General features: G+C 41.5%; 1 protein-coding gene and 1 non-coding gene across 2 annotated transcripts; both read right to left on the bottom strand.

Annotated features, from left to right (window-relative positions):
- Positions 1-3,465: 3,465 nt before the first annotated feature.
- Positions 3,466-24,776, bottom strand: SRPX2 (sushi repeat containing protein X-linked 2). Its single transcript, XM_075186357.1, has 11 exons — positions 24,601-24,776; positions 21,999-22,138; positions 14,737-14,820; positions 12,349-12,540; positions 11,540-11,716; positions 10,599-10,725; positions 10,082-10,203; positions 8,763-8,942; positions 8,025-8,158; positions 4,665-4,786; positions 3,466-3,791 (listed from the first exon to the last, which is right to left on the bottom strand). Exons 2-11 carry the CDS (start codon positions 22,063-22,065, stop codon positions 3,611-3,613), a joined length of 1,386 nt encoding a protein of 461 aa, XP_075042458.1. The 5' UTR covers positions 22,066-22,138; positions 24,601-24,776; the 3' UTR covers positions 3,466-3,610.
- Positions 21,578-21,649, bottom strand: TRNAE-CUC (transfer RNA glutamic acid (anticodon CUC)). The gene has a single exon. It is a non-coding gene; the product is annotated as a tRNA-Glu (tRNA).
- Positions 24,777-27,036: the final 2,260 nt, after the last annotated feature.

Here is a 27,036-nt window from a genome sequence, read left to right as displayed (position 1 = left end):
TTCCTAGATCGACTTTAAATTTCCCTGTAAAATAAAGCTATCAAGTATTTGTGTGCTAGATGACAAAAAAAGCTACTATTTACCTTGTCTGCAAAATAATAAACTAACTTGCACCCCTCGCATTGTAACATGGTTTGTCCAGGAGCAAACTGACCTGCTAGAATGCGCCACAAATTAGTGCCTCATAAATTAAAGTACATAATATGATCATAAAAAATAAACTGAGGTGCTAATATAATGTATAAATCACAATAACCTAAAATTTTATATATATATATATATATATATATATATATTACACAGTATATAAAGATATGTTAAACTACAGCAGCTGTTCCTCAGCATTCTGCTGCACTCACAACATCAAATCACCAGGACAACAATTAGCAGCGCTGAGCAGATGACCTTAATCAATAATAAATTAGACCCAGTTCACCAGAGACCAGTGTAAGATGTGTTCATTGACTTATTGGACTCTACATACACCTATGCTGTATGTTTTGTATTAATGCAGTGTGTGTCATGTATGTATATAGTATATCTGCTTAATATCACTACAAAATGAAGATATTTTAAAGATGTATGTATGCATGTCTGAAAATGAAGTAATGATGACTTAAAAATTATTTTAGTTTATAGTTTGGTATTTAAAAAAGTCAATTAAAACAATTGAAGCCAGTTTTTTTCTGGTTGAATTCACACATTCTTTCGTATTATTACTTAGTATGGGAATGTTGGACACAATGACATGTTCCTCATATATATTCATTTAATTTTCCATCCAGTACTTACAGACAGGCTTGTTACAACATAATTTTTCCAGCTTAGACTTTGGGGGGCCCTGCGGGGGCTCTCTAACCAGAACATGTGTATAAATGCCAAGGATTAGTCATGGAAATGTCTTGTTCAGTTTACCGAATGACGTTATGAGGAAAGGACCCGGCAGACAGAGTTATCCTGGGCTCAGTCTATAGAAGGAGACGTCAGACGGAGCTTGTGGACAACTTCCATTTATCCTGTAATGATTCAGTACAGATCCTACAGCACTGAGCCGTCATCTACTACAACGCCTCTATTCTAGGTCCAGTATTGGAGCGTTTGCATGAAACAACTAATATTATCATTGAAAAATACAAAACACAAGCATGACTTTTACTGTGGACGAAGAGGGTGTTTAACAGTTCTGTGAGTGGGGTATTGTGGGGTGTCTCTTTATAGTAAATTCTTTTTGCGAGCAGGAAGTCAAGGGCGAAGTTGAAATCTATTCCAAATATATTCAATATTTAACATCAATTACACACTCTAAGTAATATTGACCTCAGTTCTCACAGAAGTCAGTGATCATTGCTTTCAGATGGAACAAACACACACAGTAGGGGATAAATGTATCAAGCTGAGAGTTTTCCGGCGGGTTTGAAAAGTGGAGATGTTGCCTATAGCAACTAATCAGATTCTAGCTGTCATTTTGTAGAATGTACTAAATAAATGATAACTAGAATCTAATAATAACTTGACAGCATTAAACATGTTCTGATGGGGTGACATTGGTCTGATTAACAGCCAATTGCAAATTAACAAATTAGACAATGCTTAAATGGAAATTACAGTCTGTACTCTCCCTCAGCTACTGGAACAGTGATGGGTGACTTGATACAATCCTCTAACCTTCAGAAGGGCCGGGCCGCACATTATCTTTAATCTCAGTAATAAGTTCAAACAATACATTTAATCAAAGAACGAGACACCTATCTGTAATAACGTATAAGCAGGAACTGTATACATGTGTTACAGCTATAACACACACAGCTGACAATTAAGCAGGAAGGAGTGGGGTGCGCAGCTGAAGACTCCGCTGTTTGCCTGTGACCCTGACCTCCGCCTGCCTCCGACCATCCGCTCCAGCCTAGGCCAGTGCTTCCAATTCCACCTGTGCTGCGGCCATCTTTGATGAGCTTTTACTACTCTGAGCCTAAGACCTGGGAGCATCTGAGTACCTGTGAGCATATAAAGCTCTACGGGAAAGGCAGCTGCGATAGGGAAAGATCTCTACCCTGCCTGTTCTAAAAGCTCATCTAGGTGGTCGTAGGCCATAACAGCCTGGACCATTTTAAATATAGAGAACACTGTGTGAGATTGTCAGATGGAAGCTGATTGGACAGAACCACAGCATCCAATCAGCTTCCATCTATCCTCCACACTTACTGTGACTGGAGAATCATTAGTTGTAGCTGCTGGCTGTGGTATACAATTCAATGCATGTTTGCAATGGTTGATGGGAGTTGTAGTTTATTGCCACAATCACTGCACATAGTGCTAGGATGTCAGTTCTTCAAGTTGCTCTACCCTGACCAGGACCGCAGTCAAAAAATGACTGCTGGGATTCACAAAAGGTATTCCTGGGGTCACAATAATAAACAAAATGCAGACACATATTAGCTTTTTTTTACAGATATTATTTTAGGATTGAATTATCTTTTAATTCCAGATAATAAACTCAGCAAGGTTGGTTACAGTTGTGGAATCTGGTTTATTCACAATTAACTGTATTTTATATTTTAATTTTAGGCTCTCACGCCCTCCTGCCACCTTACCTATTTCTGCAGGCCGCGGCTGGGATAGGTATCCCAGAACCGGTCACCCACTTATTGCCGGAAGATCAGGGCGCCATGTTTCACGGGCAGGAGCGCCATTGTTATCTATCAGTATTATACACTTTAGAGCAATTTTGTGGACAACTTTTAATGATGTATTTAATAAACAGTAATACTGCTAAGTTATCATTTTCATCACCTTAAAGACCTCTTTGGATATTTAAAGAAAACGCTGAACCATCGAGTAACCTGGGTCCCTCTGTAGTTAAAAAAAATCAAAACCAGAAAAGGTAGTTTGTTTTGTGTCCTAACTAAAATAGTCCACGGTGAGGATGTAGGGACTGTTACAGGTTCAGTGGGTGATTAAGCTTGAAAAAGTGGGTGGGTGCAGAGCCTAAGTTTGATGGTAGTTTTAATCGCTACTAGATTAATCTACTTGATCTTCTAGGAGCAAATCCAGAAAACATGCACTGTTAGCGAGGCCAGAGGACATGGTTGAGAACCAGTGGTTTATACAGATAATTGCTAGGTGTTTATATAAATATTGAAGCTTCAATCCCACCTACACATTCCCTATATGGCTGCCCCTGCATGGCACAGTCTCTCCGATGGAACGCATTTGCTTTTCAGCACTCAAGCTCATTCCTGAGTGTGAATCACATGACTGTGGTTGCCAAGGCAGCCACATGACACAGAAAAATAAATCATTAATAGAAGCTTGAAAGATAAAGAATAACGCAATGTGACTTCTTATAGTAAACCAGGTATTATGTTATAAAACAGTACCTCAATTATTCGTGGCATTGTCGCTATAATGTACAATTATAATAAAGTGTCTATTCGTGCATCTATTATTTTAATCCATTTTCACAAGTACTTTTCAAATATATATTTTATTTAATAAATACTGTACCTTTAGTAATAAAAAAAAAAACTTTTGTTTTCTTCACTAAGTTTGCTGAATGTGGCCTTTACCACAGGTTAGTTCAACAGTTCTGTTTTCAGAGCAGCTTGGATCATTAATCACAGTTATCCTTGTTCCTCTCCAGCTGAGCCATCTCCTGCCAGCTCAATAAATAAGTGTCGATGAAGGTGAAGATCTCATCAGACGTTGTAGGCACCATGTATCGTTCCCGGTCAACACCGTACTTGTCAATAAGAACCATATTGAAATAGGCCCGGGAAATATGCAGTGCTTGTCTGTGGATTCAAAAGAGGGGATTGTAAGGTATTTATTACATAGGTCTAAGAAGGAAAATTCATAGATATCCACCTGGCCAATTTCATCCTCAAGACATTTGTCTGCCCTCTTATTTACCACTGAATTACACTAACGAACTAATTAGTTAACCAATTCGTGAAACACTTCCCTTGCATTAAGTGCTGATCGCTCTTTGAAAGCTGGCCTCGCTCACAGTGCAAAACATGGAGCCATATGATTGGTTGTGAGCCAGAGAAAATGTTATGTGATTGGTGGCAATGGTTAACAGCCAATCAGATGCCTTCCTTCTTAGTACTGAACGCTTTCCGGGTCAATAGCTGTGAGAGCCATAAAACCGATTGGTTAACGTGTACAAAACCTTCAGCTCAGGTGGTGTTAGCGTCCGGAATACAAGAAAAAGGTGACGTTAGCGTCAGCAACCAAATATTTGCTTTTCTTTTCTAAATTGTTTTATATAAAATTGACATTGAGAATCCGAGTGGTTGCTATTGGCAACACCAACTTTCCCTGTGCAACGGTTTTCATAAGTGTCTCGCATATTGATTTCAGGGAATTTTAGTGTTGCTTGATTCAAGTGAAGATTCAGAAACAATGCCTGGCTCTGATTTTATCCCAAAGTCTCCTCTGACGTGTTCTCTCTGACCCCAAATACAGCAATTCAACAATACACAGCCGGAGTCACGCCAACCAACCCCACCGTGTGTGTAGCTTCCTTTATGTATAATGCACAAACAGAGTCATGGACATTGTATAACAATATTTTGCTTCCAACACAAGACAGATTTCTCAGCAATCCTGTAACACATTTCATCCTATGTCACAAATCTGTTAGCGAAGCAAAGTCAAGTTACCTCAATTGTTCAATGAGTTCCCCGGATAGCTGTTGAGCGCGTACTCGTCCCACCTCTTTTGGCATCTCTCCCACCAGCTCAACCACGATCACCTGTCGCTGATCCAGACCACAGACCGCCCTCTGGGAAGATAGATGTGTAACACTGAGGAGTAGGTAATGTCTTGGCACCGACTGTGCGTCTGCATAGATGACCTTGAGAAGGTCACTGTGCTACGTGCATGGACTTACAGATGTACAAACTGCTCTGAGGTTTTCCAAGGGGATATTATATTATGATATATTACATATAATTAAAAAAAAACAGAGGTAAGTATGATGGAAACTGTTTCGTCAGCGTTTCATAATTGCCTACAAATGATGGACACAGCTATTTCGTGGCCTAAACAACAGAATGCAGTTCAGAAAAAACAAATGTCATGAGTTCCTAATGAATTGATTACATCTATTGTTCCTAATAACTTATCTCATTCAATATCTATAAGTCGTATACCAATAGACCATGAAATAAATTAAATATTTTTTATTTTATTTCTGCAGTAGCTTTCTGCCTTTAAAAAAAACATTGTTCTGACATGATCAGAAGGCAGAGAAGAGTTCGTTTCCCTACACAAAAACATAATTTATAAAAATATAAATAGATGTGAATATTATTGCAATCACAAAAACTTTACATTTCAAACTTATTAGTTACTGTTTACTGTTTCAAACTTATTAGATCTCATTAATATGAGAAGTGTATTTTGGGATCTGCAGTGTGCAGTCTGAAGCAGCAACAGATGCAGACTTCAAGCTATTTCCTTTTTATATAACACATTATACAATACAGTTTAGCTGCAGGTTAGCTACGTGCTGTTACACACAAAACAGGACCTAGGAACTGAGCGGATTGCTGGGATTAACAGCAGCCTGAGTTAGAACACATGTATGGGTAATGGTGCATTTGCAAGTACGGACATGTATGTATTAACTATGCCCACCATAGGAATCAATATTTCCTATGACCAGTTATATTCCCAATGTATACAGGGCCGGTGCTAGCCTCCATGGCGCCCTAGGCATTTGTACAAAATCGGCGCCCCAGCCCCCCCCCCCCCCCCCCCCGCAACAATCGGCGCCCTCCTCCTTTCTCCCCCCTCACCCCTTCTTTCCTTACCTCACCACCGCCGCCTCTCTGCTCCGTCTCCTCCCCTCCACTCACTGACACTAGTGAGTGGAGGGGAGGAGATGGAGCAGAGAGGCGGCGATGGTGAGCAATAGCCTCTTCCCCCCTCCCCCGTGCATCTAAATGCTGTGCGGCGGCCGTTACAGGTATGGTCAGCGGTCGCCGCACAGTTTTAAAGTCATTTTCATTCTGGAGGGCACCCTCCAGAGCCTGGCGCCCTAGGCAAGTGCCTAACCTTGCCTAATGGGAGCGCCGGGCCTGAATGTATATATAAGTCGGTGGTAAATACATGGAACTGCTCGGCAGCTAAACGGTGAATGTGGGAACAAGAATTCAATGTCATCGCACAGCCCTGTTTACACAAACATATTACATAACAAGCGCCATAAGTGCATAAAACAGATACTAATACAATAATCTCTACACCAAACAATGTAGCTATTCATCAAGCAATTCAGACTATTAGACATATAAACACAGAAAACCCCAGAAAATGACTAAGCAAAAACCTTCCTGAAAGTACAGTTCAGTTTCTGTGTACCGTGTTATAACAGCCAAAACTCCAGTGTTACACTATCACTAAATACTTTGATTTGTCTTATAGTCTGACTGCTGTTGTTTTGTTAGGACAAATTCATCTCACAATCAATCCTCTCATCTCACAATCAATCCTCTCATCTCACAATCATCGTATCACACAAACGTCTCATCACCATTTGCAATACACAATGAGAAAAATAGCTAAATAGCAACAAAACCAACACTCAACAATACACATACACCAGAGGCTGATACAACGTAACAATTCAAGTTAGATTATGAACCAGGCAACCTAGGCAATGGTTAGGGACTTTGAACACTGAAGCTTACAGGGCCAGCGATTTCTTTACAGTTGCTATGTGTGATTCCAGTATTGTCAGGATTTAATCTCATACTCAGTAACTAGGCGTAGGAGCAAAGTGTTCACCAGGGAATCCATACTGGAAAATCTAACAGTTTTATTCAGCACTAAATCTATTTTTTTATGGGATATAACAAACCTAGTTCCAACTAGTAACTGTGTGGCAATAATAGATGACATATATTATGTGACACAGATATACAGTATAATATATGTGTTTTGTATATTTCTGCTGAATATGGAGCAAGGATTAGGACTGAGGCCTATTTGGAGATAAGCTGGCAGCATTAGTAGCCCAGAAACTGTGCTACGTCTTGGGCTCGATGGCGTTTTGACCCAGCTCCGACACAGGCAACAGGTCTACTAGACGAACTCGTTGACATCTATAACCACCAGACTATTTAATTTATGCAAATCGTGGCGTGTGTTTCCATGTAGACTAATATAAGGTTACACACGTGAGGATTAAGAAAAAAAACATTTGTTTAGTCACTGAATAGGATTCAATTGGGGATTTCATTGGTGGTTTAGGACTCGAGTCTTGTTGACCACAGACTCACCAACAGCGCTCGGTGTTAATAGCGTAAGATTTTATTATGTCTGTCAGATGGAACAGGTTTGAATATAAAGCCATCATTTTAACATTAGAGAGGTCGGAAGAGCAAAGTGAGAAGCACCAAAATATGTGCACCCTTACTGACAGGTTAGTGCCCCGAACCGTGTGTCCAAGCACAAGGGGAGTGGACCCTTAAAGTAAATACCTCTGGAGGCATTTAATAGATTACAATTAGGAGAACTTTAGACACCAGTCTACTTGTGGAAAATTTGTAACTATTATACAATTACTTGGTATAGTCATAGGCAAACCATGGGGGAGGGGGTTTCCTAGTGCCTGGAAACCCTCCTCCAAGCCTGGGGCACTATATAATTGAGGTGGCTGGACCCTTCCCCTGCTTCACACGGCTCTGCTTGAAAAGGGAGAGCTGCGTGCACCTAACAGTAGTGCACGCAGCATTGCCCATGTATATTATGGGGATAGGAAGAGTTGGAGAGCAGCCAAGCACTGTCTAAAATTATAGCTACGCCCCCATGCATGCTGGTCACGCCCACTGGTGGCGTGGTGTGGAAACCTCCCTCTACAAATCCTGTGTTTGCTCCTGATAGTATAGTATTATATATTATTATATAGCATTAGTCCTTATGGTCTGACATCCAGCTTTCAGACCTAATAATATGCATATTGTTAGCCTACATCACGCATACAGTTTAAGGACACGCTCTGTGTCCGCACCTACCTGCAGTGCGCTGCTCTGAAGCCTGTAGTAGCGGTCCGAGGCGCTGGGCGCAGAGATAATCAGTAAGCGCTGTTTCTCAAAGAACTGGTCCACGAAGCCTCCCACAGAGTTCACATTGACATTTATTTGCATGGCTTAAAATATAAAGAAATACATTCATGAAATGAGTAATCAAGTCCCTTCCATGTGGGTACGAGACTCCATACACCAAGATAAGATCATGATGTGATGAAGGACGGGGCTGGCAGAAACGCGTTAGCTGCTACCACTCATGTTCTAAAGATGTAAATTAAATTTCAAAAAAATATATTTTTGAGGGGTAGTTAGCGGACTACAGATGTAACGGATAAGGGCATTTACTAATACGGAGAAAAAAACAATCAACCAATCAGACGTTTTCTTTCATTTGCCCAACTTGCACTAGATCAATCAAAGCTTATTGCTGATTGGTTGCTAAGGGCAATTAGACATTTGCACCTTGTTAGTAACCTTCAGTGTGGGACTGGGATGTACAGTATCAGTACAGATACAGCTACAAAGACCAGCAGTAGAGCTGGAACTAATACATTCTACATATATTTTATACCATAGAGGCACAATAACCTACATTATGCCTGTATTTATTTTACTGTTTTGTAAAATCAGAGGACAGTAAAGTCACTTGCCCTAGGGCCAGTCTGAGCCTGGTGATTATCACACTACTGATGATTATAATAATTGTTGGTATAGATGACTCACGTGTACACGTCGCGGGTAATCCGGCCCACTGCTGACTGAACAGGCAGACCCTGACCGCGGGCCCCTGCCGTTCGTAGCCACCCTCGCACTGATACTCGCAGTTAGCGCCGTAGTTATTCCCCGCAGAGCTACAGGTGATGTAACCGTGAGCCGGAGGAGTAAGTATCGGACATCGTCTCACTGCAGGGGGGAAAAGGAGGTCACATCACTTAGAATGTGCAGCTCTGGCTACTTTCATTTAACTATGTGAGAGCTGATATCAGGGGACAGGACACACGAAATACATGACATTATTTCCCATGAAAATGTGCTTCCATCAATAAATTAGTTTAAGTCATGACATAATTTGGTGTCATTCTCACACAGTAAAGCTGGGTACACACTACAGAAAATTACTGCAGATGCGATTTCTGCAACGATTTTACGACTGAGCACGATTCACCTTCAGATCTGTGATCTCCATCTCTCATAACCATTTGCTGAAAAGACTCTGCACACTTTACAGATATCTGCCTACCCTTCTGGGCGTGAGTACGTGCACACTGCCACATTTGCCCGACATCGTTCCATCAGGGATCGCGATTTTTAGGAAGTTTATAAAACCAAATCAAACGATACGATGGGCTTTGGTACGATAAAGCATGATTGTGGGAGCGTACACACTAATGCAATATCTGACCAACTGGTCCTTTATCGTTTAATCAACATGATAATTGAATGAAAAACCTGTAGTGTGTGCCCAGCTTAAAAAACAACCACTCATCGGGCACCGATCAAGTTACTGGTTCATAGCGATCATTGAATGAACATGGCCTCAAACAATCACATTATATGTAGGCAACAGGTTCGATCTCCATGTTTGGCTACAGCCTGGTGAATGGAGCTGTTATGGAGTAACCTAATAACGTCATTCCTCCATACTGAAAACGTGCTTGGTCCATTTTTCTGCCTCTAAACATTGAATGCATTGCAACATTCCATTTTAAATACCATATCTTACAATCTGATAGCAGAGTCCGGGGTACTGGGCGCTTACAAAGTACCTGTGCCCAGGCCTGCCTAGGGGCCACAGTGGTGGCCCCTAGGCAGGCAGTGGATTATAATGGTGAAAAAAAGGGTGGCCCGAGGCATGTGGCAGTCAGATTACAGGCAGGGGGCAACGGGAGCAGATAACACACCAGCCTAGGCTGATCTACAGTACTGGTTATGGAGAGACTAAACGTGCAGCCTGGGGGCCCAATAATCTGCTGTTCTGGTGCCCGTAACTCTCCTCTGCCGCCCGGATCTGAGCAGAAGAGGATGCTGGCGCCATCTTGTACCTTGTACTTTAACTATGAACTTGCAGCTCGCCCTGTTGTGCGCTTGGTCGTACGCCGTGTAGCGGATGATGTGCTCTCCTTCAGGAAGTTCTGATCCAGGTTCAGGGCCTCGGCGGAATACTCTGGGTTTAAAAGAAGACAATTAAAACTGTTATAATAAAGAAGAAACAACAGCGACTATACTATAACTGTGCTGGGGGTTGTAGGATGCAGACGTTAGCTGAGAGCCTAACAGAAGATAATCTGCAGAGGAGGATTATTGCCCTTTTAGTAGATACCTTATTCGGATTTGTCAATATGAATGAGCGTTGTCATGTTCTATAACGATGGAACAGCGCCCCTAGTGGCCAAATTATTATGTAACATTCTAGATTATACTGTTTTCAAATTAAGTAATTTTACAGTATTCCTTTAACAACTTTATGCTTTGATTACAGATGAGACTGTAAATTATTATATATATTGCAACCTTGTCCTGCCTCTTTGAACTTGATCATGACTGGCGGGATGACCTGACCTTGTTATAACGCCATCCGCGGTGTCCTTCACCAGTGGGCTGCCCCAGGACACCATGGCTGTGAGTTTCTCCGGCTCAGCGACTTTCACCCGTGAGGTGGGACACTGAATCTTGGGAGGATCCACATCTGTCACAACATAACCAGATTGTTCCCAAACAAACGTCAATACCATAACAAATTAATGATATAAATATCTTCAATGCAAGTAAAATCCAGGGCTTGTTACGTTAAACAGGCTCTGTTAACCATACTGGATTTATATTCTAATCTAGGCACATTAGTATATTGACCCATAGAGCTTGCAATATGTTTATATGCATGGGACATAAAATATAAAGTATATTCAATTAATTAAATCCATCACTGTGAAACAGTGGTAGCAGTGATTCTGTGTGCCAAAGGTGAATCAATATTCAGGAACCCCCCCCCCCCCTCCCCCTCGGTTTGCCTACGGAGGGGTCCACTGAATCTTTCAAAGTTATTAATCCAACTCAACTTCTTCATTCTTATCCACCCAAGAAAATAATTTTAAAACTGTACGGGGGAATTCAATTGTCGGCGATGTGGCGCACGGACATCAGGCCGCACATTGCCGGCAATTATGGCAGAAATCTCTGCTCATTTTTTCTTACACCTCTATGGGATAGGAGGAAAAATGAGCGGAGATTTCTGGCAAATCTCCGCCGCAAAGTGTCTCGCGGAAGATCCGGAGACACGTTACTGCTAATTGAATTCCCCTACGGAATGTTTAAAGCAACCTGCTTGAGTTCAGGTGACCAATGAATTCCATCATGTGTTACATCACCACAGCCACACCGTAAAATATGATGGTGGTAGTACGTCACTAGATAATGTTTATTTCCAGCTTGTTCAGCGTTTCTTTGGAGCAAACCGCTTACTTTTAAATTCCGCCCTTCAATCAATCCATCTGAAAATTTACCTACACAAACAGGTTCTTCGCCGCTCCAGCGCCCGTCCTCCATGCAGACGCGGCTGCGATCCCCCTCTATCTGATAGCCAAGTGAGCAGGTGTAATCACAGCGGGATCCCTCGTACACCCCTGCTGAGCACTGGTACAACCCATAAGGTATTGGTGGCAGAACGTGGCATCGTATCCCTAGAAAACAACACAGAATGGGGGGGTAATGTCTGGTGTATCATTTCTCCAGGTCTCCAAGAACCATCTACTAAACGTGGAGACATTAAATGAACAGAACTCAGAGCTTCTAATTTCCTTGTTTACTTTGCTTGGTAAGAACTAAAAACTTTACTATCACAACTAGGATTTTTGAGTTTGCTAATAAGGGTATAAGCCAACGCATTGATATAAAACTCACAAACTCACATGGCATTTGAATCCAGGCTTTAGATGTAACTGTACAATAAATAATGTATTTATACTTCTTTATCGTTACTCATCCCCAACTAGCCATCAAGTAGACATAGAATGAATCCGATTTTCACCACAATGATTGCTTTACTACAGGGTTGAGTCTTTTCGTTTGTAATCTGGTCACACCCTTATTGCACATCCGTTTATTCAATGGTCGTGGTGACTTTAACATATCCCTATTTTTGGCTAAACTCCTAGTACAGCTCTCCACCCCCTGCATCTATTGTTAGATGATTCCCTTGGTGTCCAATAACTGTTGCTTGGGGGAGTACTTGCCTTGGAAAGCTGTGTGCAGATAAGACTCAAACCATTTGCATAAAACAGACAAACCACATGACAACTCCAGAATCACTTACTCCTACAGTGAGCGTATCCAGACCAGCGGCGGCTCAGCAAACAATGCACCGAGTTCTGTCCGATAAGTCGGAATCCCTGGTCACATGACAAACTGCAGCGGGTTCCGAGAGTGCTCCGATACCCCCCTCCCCGGGGTGAGTAGCAGGCGGCCTCCCCATCCTGGATTTTCAGGTCATAACACCAGCGAGAAACTAGCAAACAAATAAGAAAGTGAAAATAAATATATGAAATAGCGGTAACTCTGGAGATTATAATGGATTAACAACAAGGCTGATATGTTGTGCTTATCAAATTCACTTATATGAGTTTCTGTACATTACCAATAATGCAGCTAATTTATGGACTAGTAAACAATATGGCCCACCTATTATACTGAGTGATAATTTGCTTATTCTATAATAAGCAATATTCATACTTGCCAACTCTCCCTGAATGTCAGGGAGACTCCCTGAAATAGGGGTGATCTCCCTCACTCCCTGAAGAGTCTGGCATTCTCCCTGAAGCTGAGCCAGTACAAGACGTGGTTGGCATCGCCATCTGTGGCATGATGACACAGTTCAGAAATTGTGTCCTATATCCATGTATTGATGACTATGGAGGTGGCCATTTTTATGGAGACCAAGATTTAATCAAAGACTGACAGGTAAGACAACATGACTTCAGTAATGGAGGCAGAAATGTAAGAGACACTTCAGTCTCTAGAGATTCATTAGATTCATTAGCTGAAAACCAGATTACAACAGCATGAAGGGTTAAATGTTCTTTCGAGAGCTCAACGTTGTTCCAACAATGTCACAGGTATCAGTAGTCTGGTTGTATGCAAGTTGTATTCAAACTGAATTAACACAAGCTAGCTGAAATGTCCAGCTCACAATTAGATAGGTTAGAAAAAAAATGTATGGCCTCCTAAGAACTTTTGTTAAAATTATGATTTTTAAATTATTTTTTAACAGCAGTAAAGGGCATACAAACAGATACTTCAATAAAACTCATTCCCCCTAGTGAGTCAATACATATTAGCACATTTTATGTACGCTTAACTTAAGGTGCGTTATCTGAATGATCCTTTTTGTAACATACATTGCCACTGTTAAAAATGGTTCTCAGATCTGACTTCATCGTAGACTCATGTTTAAGAAACGCGGATTGAACCCACTTTTAAACGTATCAAATGCATATAAAACACGCAGAGCAAAGATGTGCTATTACTTGCATTTTTATATGCATTAAAAAAGTATTTTGAACGGCCTACACATTGATTTTCATTTAATAATACAACAGAATATTTAATATCAATAATTTGCCAATCATCTTATTATCAATTGAGTGTAAGTTTTCAAAAATAATAATATATTTGTGCAGTTTCCTTTTATCAGAAAGGAATACCCTTTGGATCTGTCTGGTCCCCCGCCCCGGCAAGGACACGATCCACAGGAAGAAAACCCCTATTCTGTAAAACCCGTGGAATAAAGAAGGACTTTTCCTGCCGGCTCTCAGAGTTGATGTTTGTTTCCAATTATATTCCTGGGGTCACAGATAAGGAGCAGGAGAAATACAGACCAGGCCCGGGAGTAAACACACTGAGTAAGTGGCTGAGACCTCGGCCGAGAGCGCACGAAGCCCTTGTTTATCACTGTGAGTCATAATTAAGAACACGCCACATACCAGTCACAGGCTGCTCTTAACAACAATCCAGGGGGGTTTTATTTTACAAACATTACAATCTTCCTGTGCTGTTTGTTTATTACAAAGGAACTATAATCTATAGAAACTATAATGAACTTCGAGTGCATCCTTCATGGGAGAGAGCTTTCTCTTTTCTTCTTTGTGTACTTAACCATACATGCCAACTCTCCCGGAATGTCCGGGAGACTCCTGAATTCCAGGTAGGTCACCCGGAATCCCAGGAGAGTTGGCGATTCTCCTGCATCTGCCCACTTCACTAGATTAAAGCCGGCATGTACGAGCGGAGGGGGTGGAGCTTCACGATTTGCGACATTTTGGCCCCGCCCCCAGTGATGCAATGCTTGTTTGGGGTCTTTTTACCACTGTAAAAAGACCCAAAACAGGCATTACGTCACCGGGGTGGGGCCAAAATGACAAAATTTGTGGAGCCACGCCCCCTCTGCCCACACACGCCTTGTGCCCTCCAGGATCTCCCAGACCCTGATCCTGATAGATGCACCCCTCTTTTGGTGTCGAACAAATATGAATAAATGTGTTATGTAAACAGGTAAATAAGGAAAAAAAAATAACAAGGTAATATATTGATTAGAGTCAATGACTTGGGATGAGGGATGGATCTTCACAGGGATATAGCAATGTGCAGAAAGCAACTTGTTCTTGTTACTGATTTTCTGAATAAACAGCTTGTTTCTATGTCTTACCTCGGTAATCTGGCTGGGGTACAGGCGGGCGTTCTTCAACATAGACCTCGTTATTGTAGCTCTCATCTGCTGGGTATCCTGAGCCTACAGGGAAGATACAGCAGTCATAGGTGATTTAATAACTGATGATTCATAGACCAGTGCTTACACAACTATGACATGCTAAACCGAGGCTAAGTAATATCTTTCCAAGGCTAATATACAGTATGTGGGCACACAATGCATCCATAAGGGATAATTCCGTCTCTAAATGATATTTGCAATAAAGCTAAAATTTGCTAAAGAAATGTGTCTAAGTTTTTGTTTTATTTTCGTGAGCCCACAGATACCTGTTTATAGCAGCATCTGTAATTCTCATTAGCAGTTTTCTGTTTTTGTTTTTTTGGTTTAAAATGCAGTATTATTGGGGAAAGCAGCCTAAAGTGACATCACGGCTCTGTGTACAATGACTGCAGCAGTAAATGACAGCTCCCATCATACATTGCATGCATTCATTAGCGGCACTAGTCAGTACCTGTAACATCATCACCAAGCAGCCTCTAGCTATTTGCTGAATCTTGCACAGAACTAACAGCTGCAGAAAAGGTAACACAAAATGGAGACGAGATAGAGGTTACAGTGGACAGTCCTAACACTACACAGCCGTGTCTGATACCCAGGGCAACCAAACTAAACAGTATTACTCCAAAGGAGCCATTGCTGGTTATTCTAATCTGAAGCCCAAATGTTATATTGGCAAATATATATGTTAGGACCTTATGTATTTAGTGGAACCTCTTCGCGCAATATAAGTCCTCAGAATTCTAAAAACTGCCTTACACGTTTATTCAAGATAAGGCTGCAAATCACAAACCGTTTGATGCCCTGGAAATCGATTGGCTATTAACTTTGGTCAGTCTTCAAAGTAAAAAAAGTTGCAGAAAAGGATTTAAATGGACACAAATGACTTTAAAATAAACACTAGTGTCCTGTAATCAATATTACAGAGTGTCAAGTTAATGTTTAAGTGCGATATCATTTCAGCTTGACTGCTATAGAATTTGCAATTAAATTATCGGTTTAATTGACACACTGTCTTGTAGGTCTATATATTTATATTAATGTTTCTCTATTACATTGACTGTTGTGTTCACATCCTCTTTGTCTCTACGAGAGTCGCACACAACAGTCACATCTCTCCTGATCACAGTTCCTGGTCCACTCGTTCTACTAGCTGAGCTTAGACTACGTAACAGACAAAACCGTCAGCTAATTAGTGATAATACAACTGCCTGTTCTTTACAGCTCTGCAACCTGACTAATCATTAATACTTAGCGGTCTATTTAGCCTGGAGAGTTTCACCCAATACAACAAAGGGTTTGTGGTGATGATAACATGGCTTTACCAGGCGATGGCTACCCAAGCCCATGCATCGAGAAGACTAAATAACAAGTATTGCAAAACTTCTTATCTTATCACCATCTCAGAATGAAAACCATATAAAAATGCTTTGAATTCTTTGAATAAATGCACATATGTACAGAGACCATCTCAGAGGAACGGTAAGGGTTAACTATAAGTATCGCAATAAGTAGCGATAAGCAAATCATCCTTAACGGCGGAATAAGGAGAAAACCTTACTCCACCCCCCTGGAGTAATTATATCTAACTGACTGAGGTTGTCTGGTGAAGTTGACAGAATATAAGGGGCAGATTTATCCAAAATTCTAAAGAGAAATAGTTGAGATGTTGCCCATAGCAACCAATCAGATTCTAGCTATCATGTTGTAGAATGTACTAAATAATAGCTAGAATCATGTTGTAGAATGTACTAGATAAATGGTAGCTAGAATCTGATTGGTTGCTATCATGTTGTAGAATGTACTAGATAAATGGTAGCTAGAATCTGATTGGTTGCTATCATGTTGTAGAATGTACTAGATAAATGGTAGCTAGAATCTGATTGGTTGATATCATGTTGTAGAATGTACCAGATAAATGGTAGCTAGAATCTGATTGGTTGCTATCATGTTGTAGAATGTACCAGATAAATGGTAGCTAGAATCTGATTGGTTGTTATCATGTTGTAGAATGTACTAGATAAATGGTAGCTAGAATCTGATTGGTTGCTATCATGTTGTAGAATGTACTAGATAAATGGTAGCTAGAATCTGATTGGTTGCCATTGGCAACACCACCACTTTTTCTTTTTAGAATATTTGATAAATCTAATCTGAATGAATGATGAGTCACAGTAGCACATACTCATATAACAGTTATTATTTCTTTATAAATACCCTTTATACCCTATGATGAATAACATCTACTAAAGCTGTGACAGATCAGTAGCTGCACAGATCTCCCTCAGATGGGGTTCCATAGAGCTTTCATTCTATACAGTCATCGGTGAATTCCACACAGGATCAGATCATAGAAGAACATAGATCTTTGTGGTTTCAGCCTCTGTCATAAACCCCCCGCCGCCCTGTACATTTGGAAAAGATTACAAGTGGAATGACACAATTTAACGTTGCACATTCCTCCCCCATCTTCCCCTGAATGTTCCCATCATCTCCGACACAGACCTCAGGAACATGCCCTGTACTTTATGTCTGTCTGTTACATGTAGAACAGCAGTTAGTCCTGGCTTAAAGGGAACCTTGATGTTTGTGCACTTGTTTTACCTTTAGGTCATTGCAATGTTCGGTGAAGCTAAAGCAGATTCATTTTAACGTTCCCTACCCAATACAACTGAATAAATTGTGTCACCTCACTTGTTTTTGGATTGTAACTCCCAGTAGCGTACCACCCCTGCACGCTCCGCTCACCGGTTGCTGACTGTAGGATGAAGTTAAGAGCAGGAAAGGAATAATATTTATTGTCCTACTCTTCTCATGCTATCGGTCAACGCGCTACAGTAATTAAAGAAAGAGAATCGCGTCGCCCTGTGTTCTTTTAGTAATCAATAACTGCAGAGCATTGGGTGCCCACAGCTCTGGGGGAGGGGAGGTCTCAATGTGAGAACCTCATCTCTGCCGCCTGAGGCGAGGCTGGTGGAACGGATCTAATAACTCTGCGAGAGCAGAATACGGGACATTAGGACTTGTGGAAAGGCAATATAGGCCCAGGTCTAAGGTACATGGGCTTTCACTCCGCTCACTACACAGTTCATTGCTTTGCTTTTGTTTGACTATTTATATTATTTTCATATTTTAACCAGGAGCTGAGTTGTGTTTTATTTGTACTAATACAGCTGGTGGTGAGGATATGGGGAGGCACAGTACAATGTGGACCTACGACCACTGAGTATATATAGCTGTCAGCATACAATCCAGGTGTTTGCCTTATTCCTCTTTCTTTCTATATTGCCCCTGTAATGACAGATCTATGTACCTGTATCGATAAAATCTCCTCTATTGACTAGCAAAAATGGCTCTTTGGCTACAAACAGCATATGACCTGTGTATATGTGTGAGATGTGTTGTGTGTAGGTGAGTACTGTAAACTGTGCACTGGAAAAATACATCATCTATTCACATTATTTATGACCGTCTCTATTTGGCCATTTCATACGTTTAGAAGTTTGCATTTAGGTCATGTATAGTCCCACATTACAGCAGCTGCTATTTGTATTATCTGTCGCCCTCTCTCAACAATTCTTAGCTTGGACCACAATGATTTGTTAAAGGAGAACATCAGTGAAAAATGAGTGTTCCCTCTAAGGAAACCCCTTACCCCAGGTAGGAATACAGTGAGGTTCACCAGGTAGGAGGCCCCCTAAATTCTCAACCAGACCCACCGGCAGACAGTATGGGCTGGTTCTCTCTTGCCATAGTGAAAACCAGCCCCTGGTTGTAGTGTAGGGCTGGTGCCTCTAGGTGGAGTAGGTGAGCCTGCAAAGAAAAGCCCTGCGCTGAACTGTGGCATAGGCAAAACGAGGGGGGGGGGGGGTTCCTAGTGCCCGGAAACCCCCCTCCAAGCCTGGGGCACTGTATAATTGAAGTGGCTGGACCCTGTCCCCCCTTCACACGGCTCTACTTGAAAAGAGAGAGCTGTGTGCACCTAACAGTAGTCCACGCAGCATTGCCCATGTATATTATGGGGTTAGGAAGAGTTGGAGAGCAGCCAAGCACTGTCTAATATTATAGCCACACCCCCATCCATGCTGGTCACGCCCACTGGTGGCGTGGTGTGGAAACCGCCCCTCTGCAAATCCCGCGGGTCATGAACAAGATTAGGACCCCTGGAGTGGCAGCCTTGCCACCCCAGAGGTCCCAGTATAATGAACCTTGGTCCCTAAGACCCTGGTCTATTATCCAATTGTAAAGCGCTACAGAATATGTTGGCGCTATATAAATAAATGATGATGATGATGATGATGATTAACATTAATCCCATCAGGCAACTCAATTAATTAGTGGCAGGGCTGGCATTAGCTTACCCCGGTGTCCTCCAACAAGAGGAAGTCGGAGCAGGGCCAAGGAAGACAGCTGGGAAATGTGTCTATTTAACAGACACTTTTTTTACACATGATAGATGTATATGTTCCTATATGTGTAGTAGTTTGTGGGATCAAGCAGTTCATGGCATAAAGAGAGTTTTTCATGCAATGAATGAATTAATCTTTTCACATTGGATCTAGACTTTGCAAAGAAAAATAATATGGGGGCGAAAAGTCCAAAGAAGCTAAAAACAGAAGAAATTGAATGGGATGGAACTTAAAATGTCTCACTATTTTGTGCTTGAAGCATCATCATGTCCAAAAACAGGGAACTAAATAGCCCCATGTTAGATAGTAGAAGGAGCAGGGTCCTCCAGCAGCACAGAGGAGTGATCACACTCATACAGGAAGACGGTGGTATAAGACGCACCTGTATATGACACAACGTTCATACATACAACTCGTAGACTGAAGATTTCCTTGTAAACTGATCAACCGTCTAGAAATTATGTGGTTACATGCACATAGCATCATTGTCAGTTACACCCCTGCAATAACATCATTGGATCCTATACTGCTGGGACTGACAAGAATGTGAATAACACTAAGACATGTCTGTGTAAGGGCCTGGGGGCTGGATGACACATAGGAGAACAATTTCAATAACTAAGGAGATTTGTAACCTGTTCACAGCCTGGATTCACTGCAGTAACATGGTTTACAACTGTCTTGCATTTTGCAGAATTGTCCCTAAGAAGATTAGACTGCACAGTATCACCTCTGTGCACTGCATGCAATTCTCACCATAAGTTTTTTTATAATACTCCTCTTGGTAAAGAGGAGTATTTAGCATTATGTGTTTTATAGACAGCTTTACAGCAGCCAACTGACTCTAGACATTGTACTGAGCCTTTGTGTCTGGTGTTCACATCAGTCCAGCTTTGACACTATTTATTAAGCTGCGATGAGTCAAAAATCCAGAGAGATCAGCTGGTTTCTCCGGAGAATGACAATCGCAGCTCCTCTTGCAATGCCCGGCATGGTAAGTACAAGCAGCGGTACAGTTTGCATCACTGTGATATGCAGCGATACAGTTATACTTCATGCCGCCCACTAGCCCCCAATGTTACATAGACCCCTTAGTGTCTGTTTCTTTAGTTCTTTAACATGGTCTGGGCTTTCAGGCTCCTTACTTTGGGCAGCACAGAGGGTTAAAAAATAAGGGGGAGGGAGTGACTAGGGAGCTTGCATTAGTCTTATGTATCTGCCCTCAGGCTCTCATCCAGCTTTAGTTTAAAGTGCAGCAGAAAGGTGAATGGGCCACAAGACCATGCCTTATAACACTGTCCCATCGGAGATAATGGGGACAATGTGATCTAGTCCTCACCCTGCTGTACTGAACATGTGTGGACTGGAACATGCAAACCACTGGAAGCTCTACTGGTAGTAAAAAAAATAAAAAAAAATACAAAGACCCCCTTTGTAGAATAAGGGGGTGGGGCAATAATTAATTTTGAAGAGGTCCTTACTGAAAAAAAAAACCCTCTTCAACACATATTAAATTATAAACTCAAGACTGATGGTCAATATTGAAAAGCAGCAATTTTCAGGGACACATAGTGTAAAGATGTTCTGTCCCAGATTATTTTCCTATCACAGTTACTTGGGCTGAATTAAGTTGATGTTTAAAAAAACCCCACAAAAACACATTCATTCAGCCTGCATGCATTCTGCACTGTTAGAGGGTCACACAGGGATGTGTACTCAGTTTGTTATAAATCACTTGTACAGCTCACAATATGGGGACAGATGCAAGGACATAAACAGCAGGTGAGAGGGGTCATGTAAAGGAAAACTTGCAAACTGCTCCCTAATATCCATGTGTTAAGATTTGCAGCATCAGCAATTTTATACACGAATTCTCACTTAGAACAGAGATAGCAATCAGCTGCTGTGGAACCACAGGTATCAGCATGCCCTGCAAGCAAGAGAGACAGCTAGTTCCCCAGCAGCTGGAGAGCACCAGGATGAAAATAAGAAACCCCTCTAAGCACACAACAGGGCTCCACATGCACCTTTATTAAACTGCCCCCAGTTCTCTGTGCTGTTACCTGCTACCTATGGGCTATAAGATCAGTATATTATTCCATTGCATGATGACAATTGCAACATAAAGTGCAGGAAATATCCTGGTGACTATTAAAGTAATTGGAGCTTCTCAGCCACGCCCCCTCTGGGAGTCATGTGACCATGCTTGCAGATTGCTACAGAGAAATGCTGCACGGAGAGAACAGATGTCAAGTGATGAAGAATTATCTTTCTTCTGTCTTTTACAGTGAAAACAATGTGTAATCGTCATAAAAGAGCAATATATGTTTTATACCATATAAATAGTATATAATAATAATATAAAAATCTTATTCCCTGACCGGGAATCGAACCCGGGCCGCGGCGGTGAGAGCGCCGAATCCTAACCACTAGACCACCAGGGAAAGCTTCTTTCTACTGTAAAAATGCTCTTAGTTGATCCTGGACATTTATGCAATAGTATATAAATATATTATTTTATTGTATATTTAAATATGACATTTTCAGCCAGACATAAAGACACATCCTATTTACATTAGAACCGTCTACCTGCGTTGAACAATTTTCCTATTCTGTTTAATTCTTTTCCTTTATATAATTTTATTTTTGCTGCATAATAACAGAATTTTCCTACGTGTCTTCCCAGAAATCAAACAGAGAAGCCGGATGGAATGTGCTGGGATGAGGTGCGAGAACTGACTCAACGGGAACAACATAGCGAAACTGTGGAAAGTTTCAAGAAGAACAATTTACCTTCATAATACCGGGAGACGACCACCTTGACCAGGACCAGGACTAGCAGGGATATTGGTTGTTCCATCGCAGAAAGGCTTCACTCTGGTGTATTAATGCCAGAAATAATCAGGATCTTCCACGCAAGCACTCAGCAGTGTCTGCAGGGAAAATGGGATTTGCAGCTGAATACAGCTCAATGTGTAATGGTCCCAGTCTGTCTAAATGGTATTTATACTGCTGATTAAAAGGACCACTACACCTAGGGCTAGATTTACTAAGCTGCGGGTTTGAAAAAGTGGGGATGTTGCCTATAGCAACCAATCAGATTCTAGCTGTCATTTTGTAGAATGTACTAAATAAATGAAAGCTAGAATCTGATTGGTTGCTATAGGCAACATCCCCACTTTTTCAAACCCGCAGCTTAGTAAATCTAGCCCCTAAAGTATATGCTGATGTTTCCGAAACAGATAATGGTAGCATTTATTTAATAAGTAGCACATTCTACAAAATGACAGCTAGAATCTGATTGGTTGCTATAGGCAACATCTCTACTTTTCAAACCCGCAGGTTAGTAAATATACCCCTGGCACTGTTATGGATTTCCTCAGACCATGAAATTAGCCATGGATTTAAAGTTCATCCTCTACACGATGGTTGGGCATGCTGGGATATGTAGTTCTAACTATGGTAACGAGCCACGAGTTGCTTAAGCTTGACCTATATAGATGCAATGAATCCAAAAGTGCCATTAGTCCTGGTGAACATTATCCGTTAATGTCTAAGGGTAACTGCTAAGACTAAAATAAGCCCTACTTACAGATATGGCCTATTTTCACTTTATTTTTCTTTAAATGTTCAGTTACACACATGAGCACAAGATAGTCTGCATAACGAACCTCATATTTAGATTATTAGCTCTTCTAGCAAGGACCTGAATCCAAATGCATGCCCCATTTAACCTTAAGGCTAAGGCATTTTTCTGGGCATGTTCAGGAAAATCAGTGCATTCCCTGCGTGGATAGGGGGTGATGTCTAATTCCATCTAGCATCAATTGGGAATGTTGGTAGCTATGCTATGTATTTATAATACACTTGCACTTGTTACTTCCATTATGTATTGTATTATAAGGTGCTGCACTGACTGGGTGACCCCATATAACAACTTATATATACATACTGTAAAATTAGTACCTTACACAAAGTCTAAAGCATTATGAGAAATAGCAGAATATTTTCTTGACAATACCAAACAATAGGGCATTGTTGGGGGGATAGTTTATACAGCAAGGACATCTGTAAAGAAACTAAGCTGCTTTAAGACTATGTCAATTTTTTAGCATGTGGTTTGAAAGTCAGCACTCCCGCTTCCAGCTTCCTGGAGAAAGACATAGCAGTCTGCTGGCTCCGGTGCCATTGTATTCCTGGACCCCCTCCAAATCCGGCACAAGTTTTCCCTGAGACATCAAACACTGCTGTTCATAGGACAGTAAACAGAATTACAGCCTGTGATCAAAGAGTTTCCACTAAACATCCAGCCACCCTATAATGGCTCCTGTGGTGATGACTCAATATATCATGATTATGATTGCAGCAATATTGAATTGGCCGAACAAGGGTGAATGCGGCCGCTCTTTAGCCGCAAAGCAGAGTGGCCTAAATTGAGCAAGATCTGGCACATGGAATCTTCTTGGACATCACCGGGGACTGCTAGTGCAGAAACAAGAAGATTATTGGGCATTGAGGTCATTTCCAGGGTCGGACATGCTGTGATATTGAGTTGATTGCCAATGTTGTTATCGATTCATTGTCACAAAGACTTATTGTGGACATTCAAGAAAACTGTTCTATACTGTAGCATCGGAGTTGTTGCCCATAGCCACCAATCAGTTTCTAGGTGGTATTATTAATGACAAAACCCGAGAACGAACCGCCGCTTAGTAAATATACCCCTAGATATAATTTCTACAGCTTATTTTACAAAACACAAGTGAATGCTTGATTGGTGTCTGTTGGCATCACCACCTTTTTTTAAACAACATCTCACAGAAGAACAAATTATAATTCAGTTACCTCAAGATCCATCGTTCTATGTGAGCCATGACATGCTGCTTTAATTATTTCAACTTTAGTTTCTAATAGACTTACCACAGTTGGCTTCATTTATTCACATATGTTCCTTTATTAATAATGTTGGAATCAGACCATCCAACGGTTTATCTACACAAATAGTTAATGCAATTCCTGACTGAGCAGAAGCTACAGCCAATTCCTGTCTGGCATTTACTAAACTCCCCCAAATAGCTCTGTGTCAAAATAGACTATCACAAAAAGTTTACTAAAGTTTATTGCAGCTGAAGAGATGTCCTGATAAATATATCTTAATGTATCTATAAAGGAATAATTGTAACAGAAGAATGTTCTGTCTACTCTGCAGATGATCAGTCAAAAATACAAACTTGAAGGTTCTAGGTAGTGCAACTTTCTAAGATGTAACCTTAAGGTAATGTGAGACATAGGATCCCTGTCCCCTGATCCTAGTTTCTCAAGAAACTCTATAGTATCTGAATCTTCCTATACATTATCCTCTAGGACACAATAACACACGGAGGACTTTCCTTACCAGCTTATGTGGAACAGATGGTGTCTCTTCTCTGTCAGAGGACAGATCCCTCAGCCCAGATGTCTGAACTTGTCAGATGTTTTCTGGTTCTGTACGGTCACAGCGGAGGAGAGGGAAGGTTTGGGGGCTGGAGGGGAAACAGTTGCCAAACAGCAGCTTGGCTGTGTCATTCGGGTGATATCACAGCACTTCATTGAGGAGAACTATGGACGGAATATACTCCCCTTTTAAAGCTGCACTGCCTCATTTTATATGACATATAGGGAGAAAATCTATTTTTCAGCCCTCTAAAAAACCTGAACCGCGCTTGTTTATTTCTTGCACATGTAAACTTCTTAAACACAACATCTATTTGATTTATGGGTAACATGGGTTGAGTTTACTTCACTTTACATTTATATAGCTGGGCATAACTTAGTTCATACTTACCAACTTTTCCTCGTTGGCTTTAGGGAGGTCCCGGGGGAGGTGGGCGTGTGGGGACGGGGCTTGACGAATCGCATCGGGGCTAAGATGACACAATATTTGCGCCATTAAGCCCTTCCCCGCCACTTATCTATTGCAGGGAGGTTGCCCTGCTCTCCCGGGAGGTCTCCCAGAAATGCGGGAGTCTCCCGGACATTCCAGGAGAGTAGGCAACTATGCGTTAAAGAAAAGCAGCTAATGAATCTCTAGAGACTGATGTGTCTTTTACATTTCTGTCTCCATTACTGAAGTCATGTTGTCTTACCTGTCAGTCTTTGATTAAATCTTGGTCTCCATGAAAATGGCCACCTCCATAGGCATCAATACATGGACATAGGACACAATTTCTGAACTGTGTCATCATGCCACAGATGGTGAAGCCAACCACGTCTTGTACTGGGTCAGCATCAGGGAGAATGCCAGACTCTTCAGGGAGTGAGGGAGATCACCCCTATTTCAGGGAGTCTCCCGACATTCAGGGAGAGTTGGCAAGTGTGGCTTAGTTTCTGAACTGAATATCAATGAACAAATCTACTAATGCAACCTGTTATTTAACTATTTCACCACCAGTGGGTTTTCCCCGCTCAATGTAAATCATATATAATCTATTTGTGGTAATAGACTTTGCATAACCATCAAGGTGTTCCTATCATAAATCGTTAACTCACTGTCACACTAGGGAATAATTATGAAATAAGAAGCAGAATTCACTAATTCACATCACACTGCTAAATAATGTGTGTAAGAGTAAATAAATAACAAAGTATATATATATATATATATATATATATATATATATATATATATACAAGTTAACCCGTGCATGATACTCATGCATTTTTTTGTCAAATAATGTCAGTATACCAAATTTCAGGTCATTCGAATGAGCCCTTTCTGAGAAAATAGTTTTTTCCACAGACACACACACACTAACACACTAACACACGCCGCTACACATGCAGGGGCGGATCTAGAAAATGCTTGTTCCCCGGGGGGATGTTAGGGGGGGGCGATTTAGGCCCCACCCCCTTTCCGACTTCTGAGGCTACCGGGGGCTGCACAGTATGTGCAGGTCCGCTCGGCAGTGACAGGCAGGGACAGTGTGCTGCCCGGCAGCTCTGATTGTGTTTAAAACACAGCAGCACACTGTCACTGCCAAACGGACCTGCACATACTGTGCAGCCGTCGGCAGCAAACCCCTGCTAGGGGGGGGGGGGGGGGCGATTGCCCCGATCGCACCCCCCTGGATCCGCCACTGTACACATGTGTGTTCATGAGGTAAAATTACCTCACGAAAATGAGTTTGACCCCTCAACTCGTCAATAGTGTCAGTATACCAAATTTCAGCCCTTTTTGAGTTTTTTTTTCCACACACACTAAGAATTTAGTAGGTCAGGTAACCCGTGCATGATACTCATGCATTCTAGTCACATCAAGCTACTTAAGGTGTTAAAAACTCCCCACTGTCACCCCCGGCAACCACCAACCACTCCCCACTGTCACCCCCGGCAACCACCAACCACTCCCCACTGTCACCCCCGGCAACCACCAACCACTCCCAACTGTCACTTCTCCTTCAAGAAATATATAGGTCAGTGTATAACTCTGCCCAGCAGGTGGCGCTGCAGCTTGGTTTTATTTTTTTCCACCGACACACAGACAGACTAACACACGCCACTAGGCATTTATATTATAGATATATATATATATATATATATATATATATTGCAACAAAAAGACAAGCAGGCGCCTCTAAGTGTAGCATCAAATGTATAGGGTGGGAATAAGTAATAACATGCATACCGTGAGGTGATGTACTGATAGACTGAGACTTGGAGGATTATGACCATAGCAGAGGCTACTCCATCTTCTCTCTGACACCCACTGCTGCTTACCTCACGGTATGCATGTTATTACTTATTCCCACCCTATACATTTGATGCTACACTTAGAGGCGCCTGCCTGTCTTTT

The sequence above is a fragment of the Mixophyes fleayi genome, chromosome 9, assembly GCF_038048845.1.
Source record: "Mixophyes fleayi isolate aMixFle1 chromosome 9, aMixFle1.hap1, whole genome shotgun sequence".
NCBI classification, from domain to species: domain Eukaryota; kingdom Metazoa; phylum Chordata; class Amphibia; order Anura; family Limnodynastidae; genus Mixophyes; species Mixophyes fleayi.
The sequence above is the reverse complement of the archived record's forward strand: the minus strand, read 5'-3'. Positions and strand labels throughout refer to the sequence as shown.

What these genes read in the sequence shown, in the direction of transcription:
- SRPX2 (XM_075186357.1), bottom strand. Translation starts at nt 22,065, where the DNA reads ATGGAACAACCAATATCCCTGCTAGTCCTGGTCCTGGTCAAGGTGGTC. An exon ending in ACCCCAGCCAGATTACCGAG is followed by an intron (nt 12,541 to 14,736) that starts GTAAGACATAGA and finishes TTTGTTTGCTAG; the next exon opens with TTTCTCGCTGGTGTTATGAC. An exon ending in ATTACCCGCGACGTGTACAC is followed by an intron (nt 8,159 to 8,762) that starts GTGAGTCATCTA and finishes TTATATTTTAAG; the next exon opens with CCATGCAAATAAATGTCAAT.